General features: G+C 39.0%; 1 protein-coding gene and 1 pseudogene across 6 annotated transcripts in view; both read left to right on the top strand.

Annotated features, from left to right (window-relative positions):
* The first annotated feature begins 710 nt into the window (after window positions 1–710).
* Window positions 711–16,501, top strand: part of EHHADH (enoyl-CoA hydratase and 3-hydroxyacyl CoA dehydrogenase) — a 71,586-nt gene continuing 55,795 nt past the window's right edge. The window contains 2 exon segments of one of the 5 annotated variants that reach the window (NM_001257492.1): window positions 711–825; window positions 5,743–5,846. In NM_001257492.1, coding sequence (NP_001244421.1) covers window positions 752–825; window positions 5,743–5,846 — 178 coding nt within the window. In that variant the 5' untranslated portion in view covers window positions 711–751. 5 annotated transcript variants of the gene reach the window in all.
* LOC144339083 (eukaryotic translation initiation factor 2 subunit 2 pseudogene) lies at window positions 7,694–8,928 on the top strand (annotated as a pseudogene). The gene has a single exon (XR_013413748.1). The product of XR_013413748.1 is annotated as a eukaryotic translation initiation factor 2 subunit 2 pseudogene (transcript).

The raw sequence follows: 16,501 nt of genomic DNA, 5'->3' as shown, positions 1-16,501 counted from the left end.
TCTGTCTACACCTTAGCAGACAGAATTCACACTCCTCTATCCTCCTAGCCTGGTGGTCTCTCAGCTTTACAAAGGCAGTCGAGTTTTGGGGAATAGCTATTATCATTTAAACTATAAACTAAATGTCTCCCGAAGTTAACTTGGCCTGAGCTCAGGAATAATTAAGGGCAGCTAAAGGCAAGATGGAGTTGGTTAAATCAGATCTCTTTCACTGCCATAATTTTCTCAGTGTTAGAATTTTTGCAAAGGCTGTTTCATTAGTACCCTACTCATTTAGGTGAAATGAACAATGTGTATTTTATGTGTTCCAGATGTGTATCAATATCACATAACTGTCAGGGCCCCAGGTATCTGTCCCTGGTTCAGAAAGATCATGAAGATGAATACCGCGATGCGGACAGCTTGCCCGACTCAGCGAACTCAGAACTTGTCCTCAGTAGCCAGCCCCTATGGGCCAAGGGGTTGCAAACTTCCACTTGCCGGCAATTACACCTGTTTCCATCATTCTCCTTGCTGTACCTTGTGGTGGGAGCAGCTTGGGAGTCAATCAAGAGAAAGCGACAAGCGTCTGGAGAGCGCGGGGTGGGGTCTCTGGAGAGGAGGGCTGGGTGGGAAGAGGCGCGGCGGGAGGCGGCGCCCCGGCTCGCATTGGCCCAGTCGGCGTCCCTCCTCTGGGGGCGGCCGGGCGCGCCCGGAAAAGTGGCTTTGCCTGGCGGCGAGAGGCAGAGGTGCCCTCGGTAATAGAAGAAACATGGCCGAGTATACGCGGCTGCACAACGCCTTGGCGCTGATCCGCCTCCGAAACCCGCCGGTCAACGCGATCAGGTAACGTGCTCGGTCGCCTCCAGCCCGGGGACCGTGCGGGCCTTACCCGCCCTCCGGCTCCGGAGGCTTTGACTCTCCCCCGCTGGTTTAAACCGAGAAGGACACTCCGAGTTGAGCAACTGGTACATGCCAGGAGCCCTTTTTTTTCTTTTTCTTTCTTTTCTTTTCTTTCTTTCTTTCTTTTTTTTTTTAACCTAGATTAGCTTGGTTAATCTTCGTAGAGAACTCTCGTCCCCGTTTTGCTGATAAAGAAACTGAGGCTGAGACAGATCAGCACTCAGGGAGTTGGCCTTGACCTGTTCCTTCATGCAGAGTCCTCCTGCTTACTTGCAACTTTGGCTTTGCAGGTCGACTTTCTAATCCAAAGGTCTTAACTTAGTTCGATGTTGAACTTTGATCCAACCTCACTCCCCAACTTTGAGTCCAGGCTGCCCTTACAATGTTTGGCTAAAGGCTTTAGGAATAGGGCAGTAAAATGGTTTAACATTTAAAAATAATAGTAAAAGTCCCACTAATGCCAGCGCAGTGATTAAAGCAGAATTGTGCCCTGGTCCAGAAACGCAAAATTATTTCTCCTGATTTGTTTGAACCTCAGGACTTTGGTGCTTCCGAGGAAGACTCACATCAGACTAAGCCTATGTAATAGCATTTTCTGAAAAACTGCACCTTGTCTTCTTTTTCTCACTGGGAAGTATTTGCCTTGTGTGGTGCACTTAAAACATTGAAAAGTGAGATCAATGTTGCTTTTTTGAAAAGTAATGAAGTTATTCGGTTTGGTCATTCTACATCTCTTTAAAAAAGTAGTTATACATCAGCCTTGAAAAAGAATTACCTATCCACAGGGAATAAGATTAGTGGAAATCATAATTTACCAAGAATATATAAAGCATAGAGAGAAAGGTCTTTAGTCAAAATTCTTATCACATACTGCTGAAGCAAAGAGACTGAAATGAGAAGACCTGCTAATTTTAATACAATTTAAAAATCCTACTGTCATCAGATTTGATTTATCATTAGTATTAATATTAATTCAATGTGAATTATTACATTTAATAATGCCAAAAAAATGCAGGACTAAAATCACATAAGGATGACATGTCTACTAACTTGCCATTCCCAGAATAAAAAGCAAAATATCTGTTATGTTGGTTTTGACAAAGAAAAATGTAAGTAATTTGATTACTTGTCCATTTTGGACTGGTCTATATACTGATTAGAATTGCTAGATACTAGGACCTTAGTGGGAAAAGTTCCATACTCTAATACCCATGACTAGGAATGTTTTCTGACAACTGTTCGTTTTTTTTTTTTTTTTTTTAGTTTATTTGTTTGTTTTGGACGGAGTCTTGCTCTGTCACCAGGCTGGAGTGCAGTGGTGTGATCTCGGCTCACTGCAACCTCTGCCTCCCAGGTTCAAGTGATTCCCCTGCCTCAGCGTACTGAGTAGCTGGGCCTACAGGTGTGCACCACCAGACCCAGCTAATTTTTTGTATTTTAGTAGAGACAGGGTTTCACCATGTTGACCAGGATGGTCTCAATCTCCTGACCTCGTGATCCACCCACCTCGGCCTCCCAAAGTGCTGGGATTACAGGCGTGAGCCACGTGCCCAGCCTCTGACAACTGTTTTAAATGTTTCTGGAATTTAACCTGCTCTCCCTGCCCACCCATGCAACTGCCTGTGCCACCCCCAGCCCCTTTGCAGGAGAAATGTTAGGGCCTACCTCATAAAGTTGTGAAGTTTAAATCAGCTGGAAATTATAAAGTGGCATTTAATAGATGTTAGTTATCATTCCTATTAGTCAGAAGACCTATTCAAGCCCCTGACAACAGGCCCTGCTACTCAGGACCCACTTCAGTTTCATCAAGAAGATATTCTCCACTTGGGAATAAGTACTTCTCTGCCCTTTTTCGTCTGTCTTCTGAACTTTTTTTAGGTAGAAATGTACATCCTAAGAGTTCCTCAAGTTTAACAGATTCCTCAATTTTTTTATTACACTTTTCTTTCTTTCCTCCCTTTCTTCCTTTTCCCCTTCCTATTTCTAATTTTATATGGGAAGTTGTATCTTCCTAGCTGATTGAGAGATTCTTACTTGAGTGTAACACACACACATACACACACACATATATGTAAATTTTTTCCCCAAAACAAATAGTTTAAATCCTTCATTGCTAGTTTAGCAGCCATGTTTGCTTCCATTCAGATAAACACCAGCCCCCTTTATAAGCGTAGGACAGGCCTGATTAATAGGCCTGTCTCCCAGAACAATGGCTTTCATACTATTGCTTTACTGTAATCCACAGACTAAGAAAGCTCACGTTTTTACATAGCAATTCAAGATACACTTACATACAAACACGTAACTGAAAACAGTTTTCTAAAACAAAACCTATCCTTACTTGGTGTATTGTTTGATACAGTCTATTTTCTCTTCTTGTCCTTTGAAAAAATCCTGGTCACAAGCCACAAACTTGATTGGATGACGTTTGGTTAAAAAAAAAAAAAACTGTCTGAAAAAAAAAGAAAGACCTCCTATAGTCAAAGAAGCTGAAGAGTTTTGGTCAGTAGTCATGAAATGCTGTCTCTACTCCAGATTCTATTTCCTTATGCCTGACAGTATTAACAGGAAAAATAATTTCGTAACCTCTGCGGCCTTTACATTGCTGTGACTCTCTCTGTCAGCCTGAATCTAGTAAAGTGTGTATCTGTTACAGCTATTTTCATTTTTTTCCTGTTTTTGATATTTGCAAAATTATGAGCATAAATAGAAAAGGAAGATTGGTTGAAATAGGAAAAGCTGGTTTCTTCTGCTCAGTGGCACTGATTGAGCTAATTTTGGCTAGTTTTGTAGGCATTGTTTATTCAGAAGGAAATGTGTGCCTTTTGAATTTTTTTATTATATAATGGTTCTGAATTTGCTTTTTGTGATCAGATTTGGCTTCTAATTAACCAGCTGAAGGCAAGAGGGTTTGTCTGGTTTCATCTAGGTTAAGAGGTGAAAAGTAATTAGGTGAAAGGGAACCATTATATACAAGGGCAAGTATCCTTTTTATTGCTTGGGTTTTTAGCTCATAGTTATTGGTCTTAACAATTTGGCCTTTACAGAAGTTTGTTATTGTTTGTTTTGTTTTAAAATTTATTTTTAACCCTGTATACTAAAGAACAGAGATTTTACCCAGAATACTTGGAATTCCAAGGCAAAACTGATTGGAATCTGGTTCTGTGATTTTTCTTTTAAGCAGTTCCTCACCACTTGCCCTAGATTCTCTTCGGTTGCTTGGTACTTATTAATCCCCTCCTTCTTCACAAATTTTCTCTCTTGGTCTTTGTGACTTTGGGCTCACTTGCTGAATCACGCTGCTGAGCTTCTCCCACTTCTTAAATGAAGATATATCCAGAGGATCTGCCCTCAGCTCTCTTTTCCATTGGTAGACTCATTCAGTCTTGGTTTTAGCTATCTCTTTTGTGGATTACTTCCTCATATACTAAAACTTGGCAAAATCTGCTACATGCCCTATCTTTCCACGATCTTGCTTTTATCTCTTATCTGAGATTATGCTTGGCTGTCACTGACAGAATACTCAAGATAATAGTAAATTAGACAATAAAAAGCTAATTTCTCTCGCGGCAGTGTCCTGGAATGATACAGCTGCTCCACAATCAACAAGGGCCTCAATTATTTATTCTGTCTATCTCTTGCTCTACCATCCTCAATACATAGCTTCTGTCTCCTGATCCAAGCTGGCTGCTCCTGATCTAACCATCATTGGTGCCAGGAGTAGGGAGGAAAGAAAAAGGGAAAAGCATACCCAAATCTTTCAGAACTCTTCCCAAAAGTTGCACATACCAAATATGCTTCCATCCCATTGGCTAGAACTTAGTTCCTTGTGCAGACCTTACTGTAAAGCAGGCTGGAAAATGTAGTCTTTATTTTGGGCAACCGTATTTTTGTATTAGTCCATTTTCATTTTCAGATTGCTATAAAGACATACCCAAGATTGGGTAATTTATAAAGGAGGGAGGTTTAATTGACTGCCAGTTCCACATGGCTGGGGAAGCCTGGGGAAACTTACAATCATGGCGGAAGGCAAAGGAGAAGCAAGTACCTTCTTCACAAGGTGGCAGGAGAGAGGCGTGAGTGCAGGGGAGACTGCCACTTATAAACCACTAGATCTCCTGAGAATTCCCTCACAGAACAACAGCATGGGGCAAACCATTGGTATGATCCAGTCACCTCCCGCCAGATCTTTCCCTGATATGTGGGGATTGCAATTCAAAATGAAGTTTTGGTGGGGATTAAGAGCCAAAACCATATCACATATATTCAAGTAAAAACCAGGTGTTTTAATACTATGAAGAAGACGGAGAGGAATGGATATTTGAGGTAACTCACAGCCCCTGCCACAGCTCCTAGACTGTTTCTCATTTAATTTTCTTATATTTTACCAATATGAAAAATTGAAAGTCATTTCACCCTTCTCGATTTCAACATCACTTTTTCTTTGTACCTTTTTTACAGCACTCATCTTAGTGCACCTTACATGATAAATTATGTACAAGTATTGGATAACTCCTTGTACAGTATATGGAAGCCATGTAATAATATTTTTAAATTGGTTGGTGCCAATTTTAAGTGGTCAAAGTGAAAGCACAGGGCAGGAAAATTACAGTTTTAAAAAGTGGATTAATTTAATCTGTTCAGTGCTTAATTAATCATAGGCACATATATTATTTGTAGAACAAATATAATAGTCATAGTAGACACATATATTATTTGTTGGAAGCTTTATTGAGAAGTATCTGTAGTTCTTATCCATTATGTGTGTGTTTAATTTTTCATTGTTAGGAAAGGAAAACACTCTGAATGGTAGGAATTTAATTCTGACTAATTTAGTTAGTGTATTTTGTTTTCTTTTAGTACGGCCGTACTCCGTGATGTAAAAGAAGGACTACAGAAAGCTGTAATAGACCATACAATAAAAGCCATTGTGATTTGTGGAGCAGAGGGCAAATTTTCTGCAGGTAACTTAAGTCTAACCCTTTCCCACTATCTCTGGAAGCCAACCACAGACTGAGACCAATACTACATTAGCTGTGCTTGTGAGTAATAACTTAGTGTAGGTAATGGAAATGACAGACTTGAGTGAGAATGAGAAACATTGTGGAGAAAGGGACTGGAATTACAAGAGAGACCCAGAGAAGACTTTGGGCTTAGTCTCTTTTATAGTGGATTGGGGTTTTAGAGTATATTTAGTTCCAGACTTGATGGCTGTTACACACTTACTGATATATACCTGCATTGCATGTATCTCCACCACATATGGGCTTGGGCAAATCTCTTTAACCTCCTGAACCTCAATTTCTCTATCTATAAAGTAGGAACAATAATATCTATTTTAAGGGGTTTTTGTGACATTAAATGAGATAACATATCTGGAAGCCTCTACTACAGTACCTATACACAGAAGATGGTCAATAAACGTTACTGTTTAATTCACACAGAGTCTTATAATAGAATTCATTTTTCTTCTGGTAGTCACCCATCTCAGTGACAATGGCACTGTTTTATTGGGTTATTGTGTGAAGATGCAAAATTCTTGACAAAATATGGCAAAAGTATTTTGAAATGGTGATTTATTCAATGGTATATATGGCATCTTTTCCTTAATGAATACATTATACCCTTTAACAAAAGTCACATGGATATGGGGGCCTATTCAACCTTACTGTAGCCAGAGAAATTTAATGTGTGTTAATGGTAGCCTGAAAAGACACAGATGTTAGAATCATGGCAATAAATAAATATAAAAATGTGAATCATTATAATATTACCATTTATCTTGCCTGTTATGTGCTAGTACCATGTAGGTTATTTATTAATAATAATAAAAGTAATAGTATTTTTAAACACATTCTATTTTAATTCTCAGTTAGTCCTACAATCCTCATTTACAGGTAAGAAGATATTTTGAGCCTGGAAGAGATTAATATAATGTCCCAAACCTTAACCAGTTATTAAATAGCTTACTCACTGTTTGGAAACTTAAGGTTTGGCACCCAAGATGATGACAATGATGCATGGAAAGAGTGATCAGAATGATAAAGAACTTGATATTTCTTTGTAAGAAAGAAGGTAGATGAGAGAATGCAATTAGAGTTCGGAGGCAGAAAAAATTATTCTTCTAAAAAAGTATTAGGGATTATGAAACTTGGCTTAATGCATGTACATAGAACAATGCACCCCAAAATGGGAGAATATAGATTCTTCTGAAATACATCTGGAACATTTACAAAAATTGACTAGATACTGAATTATAAAATCTTATTTAAATAAATTTCATTAAGAATATATTATCTGACAATAATGCAATTAAGCTAGAAATCAATAACAAAATATAACTAGTAATTCTCATATGTTTGGAAGTTAATTTCCAATATCCTCTGAGTAAAAACAGAAATAATGGAATTTAGAAAAAATTGGGAACTGAATGGCAATGCAAACATAATATAAAACTTGAGGGATGCAGCTCAAATAAAACTTACCAAGAAATTTATAGCTTTAAAAATATATATTAGAAAAGAAAAAAGGCTGAAATGTAATGAGTTAAGTATTTATATAAAGGAACTGACTAACAGTAAAATATAACCTAATCAAGTAGAAGAAAGGAAATAATAAAGAGGAGAAATTAATGAAATAGAAAACATTTGAATCAAGAGGAACAACAATGTCAGTTTTTTGAGACTAATACAATTCACAAACTCTGGAGAGATTGAAGGAGAAGATAAGGCACAGACAATGCATATGAAGAATGATGAAAGGGATATCATTGCAGATACTATAGCCTTTAAGAAAGATAATGGCCCTTTGTCTGATGCAAGAGCCTAGTGCAGTGGTGGGAGAGGTATTGGCAGGAGCAGCACTGCTGCGGGGCCTGGGGGTGACCTGTCTGACATCTCGTCCATGCTGAGCCCACTGGAGCCGCATCCATGTCTGGGGACAAGATGATTTTTGATCCTACTATGAGCAAGAAGAAAAGATGAAGAAGAAGCCTTTTATGTTAGATGAGGAAGGGGATACCCAAACAGAGGAAATGCAGCCTTCAGAAACAAAAGTCTGGAGCCAGAGCCAACTGAGGACAAAAATTTGGAAGCTGATGATGAGGACAGTAGGAAAAAAGATGCTTCTGATGATCTAGATGACTAGAACTTCTTTAATCAAAAGAAAAAAGAAAAAAACAAAAAAGATGTTTGATGTTGATGACGCTGAAGAAGATGTAAAGGATCTTAAGATTGTAAGTGATGTTCAAGGACCAGCTGAACCAGAGCAAGACCTTGACATTATGCTTGGCAAGAAAAAGAAGACTGTCAAGTACCCAGATGAGGATGAAATACTAGAAAAAGATGAAGCTCTAGAAGATGAAGACAGCAAAAAAGATGATGGTATCTCATTCAGTAATCAGACAGGCCCTGCTTGGGTAGGCTCAGAAGGAGACTACACGTAAGAGGAGCTGCTGAATCATGTGTTTCAACATCATAAGGGAAAAGAATTCAGATACGGTTGCTGGGGAGAAAAAGAAATTCATTATGAAACCTCCGCAGGTCGTCCGAGTAGGAACCAAGAAAACTTCTTTTGTCGACTTTACAGATATCTGTAAACTATTACATCATCAGCACACTTGCATTTTTGTTGGCTGAATTGGGTACAAGTGGTTCTATAGGTGGTAATAAGCAACTTGTAAAGGAAGATTCCAACAGAAACATATAGAAAATGTCTTACGAAGGTTTATCAAGGAATGTGTTGTTTGTCACACATGCAGATCACTGGACACAATCCTGCAGAAGGACATGCAACTCTTATTTCCTACAGTGTGAAACTTGTCATTCTAGATGTTCTATTGCCAGTATCAAAACCGGCTTTCAGACTGTCATGGGCAAGCGAGCACAGCTCCGTGCCAAAGCTAACTAATTTGCTAATCACTGATTTTTCAAAGCATGTTGTAGAGATGTGGCTAGACTGGTTTGCCATCAGAGTGGATATACCATTGTATTAAAAACAAGATTAAAAAGCTGCCAAGTTCTTTGGCTAGTGGTTGGTTGGTCTGAAATCCTTGCAAGACACTGATGCTCAAGCTGTTGACATACTTATAGCCTACTTTAACACCTGTCAGAGAAACGTGATATGAGGTAAGGAGGTGCTTTTTAAAAATCATTCATAGACTTCTGTAAAATGCAAGATAAATCAAAGTTATCATAACAGTGAAAAAAGAAAGATAATGAAAATAGGCCGGGCGTGGTGGCTCACGCCTGTAATCCCAGCACTTTGGGAGGCCGAGGCGGGCGGATCACAAGGTCAGGAGATCGAGACCACGGTGAAACCCCGTCTCTACTAAAAATACAAAAAATTAGCCGGGCGCGGTTGTGGGCACCTGTAGTCCCAGCTACTCGGGAGGCTGAGGCAGGAGAATGGCGTGAACCCGGGAGGCGGAGCTTGCAGTGAGCCAAGATCGCGCCACTGCACTCCAGCCTGGGCGACAGAGCGAGACTCCATCTCAAAAAAAAAAAAAAAAAAAAAAAAGATAATGAAAATATTATGAACATGTAAAAAATGACTTCTCAAAATTAACTCAAGAAGAAATAGAAAACCCAAATAGTTCTGTAATCGTTAAAGAAATTCAATCAGTAATCAAAAATCTCACCAAGTAAATACTTGACCCAGAAGACTCCATTGGCAAGGTCTACTGTAAAGTCAAGGAAAATATTCCAATTTTACATAAACATTTTAGAGAATCAAAAAAGTGGGGACACTTTCTCTATTAGTTTCCTAGAGCACCATAACAAATTGCCACAAACTAAATGGCTAAAAACAACAGAAATCTATTCTCTCATAGCTCTGGAGGATAGAAGTTTGTAATCATGATATCAGCAGGGTCATTCTTCCTCTATTTTCTTTAGGGAAGAGTCATTCCTTGCCTCTTCTAGCTTCTTATGGTTGTTAGGAATCCTTGGCCTATGGATGCATCACTCCAGTCTCACTTTAATCACATGGCTTCCTTTCCTCCATGTCTAAATTTTCCTGATCTTCAATAGGCCTACCCTAACCCAGCATGACCTTATCTTAATTTGATGACATCTGCAAAGACCTTATTTCCAAATGTCACACTCACAGCTTCTGGGTGAACACTATTCAACTCAGTACACTTCCCAACTCATTTCTTGAGGCAGCATACCCTTGATACTAACACCTGACAAGGACAGTATGGAAAAGAAAAATTACAGGCTAATTTCATGTATAAATGTAGATATAAAAATCTTAGTGTAAATTGAGACAACAAAGCAACTAGGTAATAACATTATGACGGGAACAAAACCTCATATATCAATATTAACCTTGAACATAAATGGCCTAAATACTCCTCTTAAAGATATAGACTGGCAAATTGGATTAAAAAAAAAAGAAACTAATCGTTTTCTGCCCACAAGTGACACCCTTTGGTAAAGACACACATAAACTCAAAGGAGTGGAAAAAGATACATCATGCAAACAGAAAACAAAAATGAGCAGTAGTAGCTATACTTATGTTAGATAAAGCAGATTTTAAATCAACAACAATAATTTATTATATAATGATAAAGGGTTCAATACAAGAAGAAGGTATAGCTGTCTTAAAAAATATATGCATCCCAAAATGGACAACCCAGATTTATAAAACAAATACTACTTAACCTAAGAAAAGAGATAGACAGCAATACAATAATAAGGGAAGACTTCAAAACCCCACTGACAGCACTAGACAATGATTAAGGCAGAAAATCAGCAAATAAACTATGGACTTAAACTAGACTTTAGACCAAGTGGACCTAATAGACATTTATAGAACATTCTATGCAACAACTGCAAAATACACATTTTTCTTATTTGTGCATGGGACATTCTGTGCATAGAACATTCTCCAAAATAAATCATATGTTTGGCCATAAATCTCAACAAATTCAAAAAAATCTAAATCACATCAAATATCTTTTCATATTATAGTGGAATAAAAGTAGAAATCAGTAGCAAGAGGAACTCTCAAAACTCTACAAATATATGGGAACTAAACAACTTGCTCCTGAATGTTCATTAGGTAAATGAGGAAATCAAGGGAGAAATTTTTTTAAAATATAGAAAGATCTTAAAGTTGCAACCTGATGTTGCACCTCAAGGAACTGGAAAAACAAGAACAAACCAAACCCAGAGCTAGCAGAAGAAAAGAAATAAAGATCTGAGCAGAACTGAATGAGATTGAGACAAAAATAATAATAATGAGGATTAAGGATCATCATGGTGGACGGGAGGCAGGACTAGATTGCAGCTCTGACTTGGATGGACAGAGCAGCATGCAGAGGCTCACATTGTGAATTTTAGCTCCAGAATGACTACAGGAATAAATCAGGAATCCCAAGAGGACCCACAGACCCTCTGAAAGAAGCAGACTGCTCCTGCAGGACACAGGATACATCCCAAATACTGTGAGTGCCCAAACTGCAGAAATGGGAAAGGGAGATCCTCCATTCCCGAACACACACCCCCACTGGGGAAACTGAAGGTCTAGTTTGTGGGAGAACATCCTTACCTTACCTGGAGCTGAGTCAATTTAGAGAGCCTTATGAAATACAGGGGTAGAGGATGCAGCAGGAAAGGCCCTCGGAGCTTGCTGGGTCCCTAAGCAGGCTGTTCCTGCCTGACATCATAGAGATCCTTTCAGAGGGTGGCCAGAGTCTTGGGGAAAACACCACAGAGAGAAGGAAGTCTCCAGCCGAATTTTGTAACAATTTGAACTAGTCTAGAAGCCTCCTGGCCAGAACTCGGGGGAGGGTGTGAATCTGGAGTGCAGACTCCACAGGCAGGGGAAAAACTAAAGCCTTTATGCAGCTTGGAGGTGGGTAGCCTGGGGCAAGTTGTTAGCCCTGCTTGCCCACTGCCTGGAAACAGACCTGGTGCTGTTATATGGGGAGTGAGACCGGCTCTTGGATTGTGTGGGAGCTGGGTGAGGCCTGAGACTGCCAACTTTCCTCCACTTCCCTTACAACCTACATGACTCAGCAGAGGCAGCCATAATCCTTTTAGGTACATGACTCCAGTGACCGGGGAATCTCACCTTAATCCCCCACAGCAGCCACAGAAAGACCCGCCTAAGGAGAGTCTCAGCTCAGACATGCCTAGCTCTGCCCCCACCTGATGGGCCTTCCTTTTCTACCCTGGTAGCTGAAGACAAAGGGCATATACTCTTGGGAGTTCTAGGGCCCCATCCACTACCGGTTCCTCTCCATAATACCACAGCTGATGCTCTCTGGAAAGTGCCACCTCCCAGCAGGAGGCCAACCAGCACAAAAATAGAGCATCAAACCACCGAAGCTAAGAACCCTCACAGAGTCCATTTCACCCCACCTGCCACCTCCACCAGAACAGGTGCTGGTATCCTTGGCTGAGGGATGTCCACAGACAGTTCACATCACAGGACTCTGTGCAGACAACCCCCAATACCAGCCCAGAGCCTGGTAGATTTTCTGGGTGGCTAAATCCAGAAGAGTGACGACAATCTCCAGCTCAGCTCTCAGGAAGCCACATCTGTAGGAAAAGGGGGAGAATACTACATCAAGAGAACACCCCATGGGACAAAAGAATCTGAACAACAGCCTTCAGCCCTAGACCTTCCCTCTGACAGAGACTACCCTAATGAAAAGGAACCAGAAAACCAACTCTGGTAATATGACAAAACAAGGCTCTGTAACACACCCCAAAATCACATTAACTCACCAGCAATGGATCCAAACGAAGAAGAAATCCCTGATTTACCTGAAAAAGAATTCAGGAGGTTAGTTATTAAGCTGATCAGGGAGGCACCAGAGAAAGGTAAAGCCCAATGCAAGGAAATACAAAAAAAACAATACAAGAAGTGAAGGGAGAAATATTCAAGGAAATGGATAGCATGAAGAAAAAACAATCAAAAATTCAGGAAACACTGGATACACTTATAGAAATGCAAAATGCTCTGGAAAGTCTCAGCAATAGAATTGAGCAAGTAGAAGGAAGAAATTCAGAGCTTGAAGACAAGGTCTTTGAATTAATCCAATCCAACAAGACAAAAAAGAATAAGAAAATATGAACAAAGCCTCCAAGAAGTTTTGGATTATGTTAAACAACCAAACCTAAGAATAATGAGTGTCATGGAGGAAGAACAGAAATCTAGAAGTTTGGAAAATGTATTTGGGGGAATAATTGAGGAAAACTTGCCTGGGCTTGCTAGAAATCTAGACATCTAAATACAAGAAGCACAAAGAACACCTGGGAAATTCATCGCAAAAAGTTCATCACCTGGGCATATTGTCTTCAGGTTATCTAAAGTTAAGACAAAGGAAAGAGTCTTAAGACATGTGAGACAAAAGTACCAAGTAACCTATAAAGGAAAACCTATCATATTAACAGCAGGTTTGTCAGCAGAAACCTTACAAGCTAGAAGGGTATGGGGCTCTCTATCTGCAGCCCCATCAAACAAAACAATTGTCAGTCAAGAATTTTTTATTCAGCAAAACTAAGCATCCTATATGAAGGAAAGATACAGTCTTTTTCAGACAAACAAATGCTGAGGGAATTCACCATTACCAAGCCACCACTGTAAGAACTGCTAAAAGGAGCTCTGAATCTTGAAACAAATCCTGGAAACACATCAAAATAGAACCTCTTTAAAACATAAATTACACGGGACCTATAAAACAAAAATACAAGTTGAAAAGCAAAAAACAAGACACCAAAGAAACCAAGGTACACAGGTGACAAATAGCATGATGAAGGCAACGGTACCTCACATCTCAATACTAACATTGAATGTAAATGGCCTAAATACTCCACTTGAGATATCCAGAACTGCAGGATGGATAAGAACTCACCAACCAACTATCCGCTGCTTTCAGGAGACTCACCGAACACATAAGCACTTACATAAACTTAAAGGGGTGGAAAAAGGCATTTCATGCAAATGGATACTAAAAGCAAGCAGGGGTAGCTATTCTTATATCAGACAAAACAAACTTTAAAGCAACAGCTGTTAAAAGAGACAAAGAGGGACATGATATAATGGTAAAAGGCATTGTCCAACAGGAAGATGTCACAATCCTAAACATATGTGCATCTAACACTGGAGCTCCTAAATTTATAAAACAATTACTAATAGACCTAAGAAATGAGATAGACAGCAACACAATAATAGTGGGGGACTTCAGTACTCCACTGACAGCACTAGACAGGTCATCAAGACAGAAAGTCAACAAAGAAACAATGGATTCAAACTATACTTTGGAACAAATGGACTTAACAGATTTACACAGAACATTTCATCCATCAACCACAGAATACACATTCTATTCAACTGTGCATAGAACTTTCTCCAAGATAGACCGTATTATAGACCACAAAATGAGCCTCAGTACATTTAAGGAAATTGAAATTATATCAAGCACTCTCTCAGACCGCAGTGGAATAAAACAGGGAATCAACTCTAAAAGGAACCTTCAACCATGCAAATATATGGAAATTAAATAACCTGCTCCTGAATGGTCATTGGGTCAAAAACAAAAGATGGAAATGAAAACATTTTTTGAACTGAATGACAATAATCATACAACATATCAATACCTCTGGGATACAGCAAAGGCAATGCTAAGAGGAAAGTTCATATCCCTAAATGCCTGTATCAAAAAGACTGAAAGAGCACAAACTGACGTTGTAAGGTCACAATGCCTCAAGGAACTAGAGAAACAAGAACAAACCAAACCCAAACCCAGCAGAAGAAAAGAAGTAACCACGATCAGAGCAGAACTACATGAAGTGGAACCAACCCCCCAAAAATATATGAAAGATAAATGAAACAAAAAGCTGGTTCTTTGAAAAGATTTAAAAAAATGATAGACCATTAGTAAGATTAACCAAGAAGAGAGAAAATCCAAATAACCTCATGAAGAAATGAAACAGGAGATATTACAGTTGACACCACTGAAATACAAGGCTACTATGAACACTTTTACATACATAAACTAGAAAACCTAGAAGAGATGGATAAATTCCTGAAAAAATGCAACCCTTCTAGCTTAAATCAGGAAGAATTACATACCCAGAACAGATCAGTAAATTACCAACTAAGAAAAAGTCCAGGACCAGATGAATTCACAGCAGAATTCTGCCAGACATTCAAAGACAAATTGGTACCAATCCTTTTATTATTATTATTATTTCTTTTAAAAAAATGGGATATATGTACAGAATGTGCAGATTTGTTACTTAGGTATACATGTGCATGGTGGTTTGCTGCACCTATTGACCTGTCCTCTAAGTTCCCCCCCTTCACCTCCCAACCCGCCAACAGGCCCTGGTGTGTGTTGTTCCCCTCTCTGTGTCCATGTGTTCCTAATGTTCAACTCCCACTTATCAGTGAGAACATGCAGTATTTGGTTTTCTGTTCCTGTGTTAGTTTGCTGAGGATGATGGCTTCCAGCTTCATCCATGTCCCTGCAGAGGACATGATCTCATCCCTTTTTATGGCTGCATAGTATTCCATTCCAAGTCAACAAAAATATGCAATGGGAAGGGACATGCTATTCAGTAAATGGTGCTGGGAAAATTGGAGAGCCATATGCAGAAGAATGAAGCTGGACCCCTATCTTACACCATATACAAAAATTAATTCAAGATGGATTAAAGATTTAAGTGTAAGATCTGAAATCAAAGAAGTACCTGGATGAATACTTAGGAAAAACTCTTTTGGACGTTGGCCTAGGCAAATAACTTTTGACTAAGGCCTCAAATGCAACAAAAACAAAAATAGACGAATGCGACTTAATTAAACTAAGAGCTTCTGCACAGCAAAAGAAATAATCAGCAGAGTAAACAGACAACCTACAGAATGGGAGAAAATATTTGCGAACTATGCATCTGACAAAGGACTAATATCCAGAATCTATAAGGAACTCAAACAACTCAGCAAGGAAAAACCAATTTACCCCATTAAAAAGTGGACATTGTCTTTTGGTTATATATACTTAAAAAATTTTTTTGAAGTACACATAGGACATATACATTTGCCAAAACAAGACACACAAGTGGCCAATAAACATGAAAAAATTCTCAACATCACAAATCATCAGAGAAATGTAAATCAAAACTGCAATGAGATATCTCACACCACTTAGAGTGGCTATTATTAAAAAGTAAAACAAGAACATGTTGGCAAGGATACAGAGAAAAGGGAATGCTTATACACTGTTATTTGGAATGGAAATTGGTACAACCTTTATGGAAAAACAGTATGGAGATTTCTCAAAGAATTAAAAACAGAACTATCATTTGACCCAGCAATCCAACTACTGGAGATCCATCCAAAGGAACATAAATTATTATATCAAAAGATAACTATACTCATATGTTTATCACAGCACTGTTAATGATAGCAAAGTCATGGAATCAACCCAAGAGTCTATCAATGGTTGATTAGATAAAGAAAACCATAGCATACTACACAGCCATAAAAAAGAATGATATTACGTCTTTACTTAGGCCATTATCCTAAGTAAAATAGCTCAGAAATAGAAAATCAAATACCACATATTCTCACTTATAAGTGGGAGCTATTATGAAGGAATAACTG

Source organism: Macaca mulatta, chromosome 2, assembly GCF_049350105.2.
Source record: "Macaca mulatta isolate MMU2019108-1 chromosome 2, T2T-MMU8v2.0, whole genome shotgun sequence".
Taxonomy (NCBI): Eukaryota; Metazoa; Chordata; class Mammalia; order Primates; family Cercopithecidae; genus Macaca; species Macaca mulatta.
This window is presented reverse-complemented; position numbering and strand designations above follow the sequence as displayed.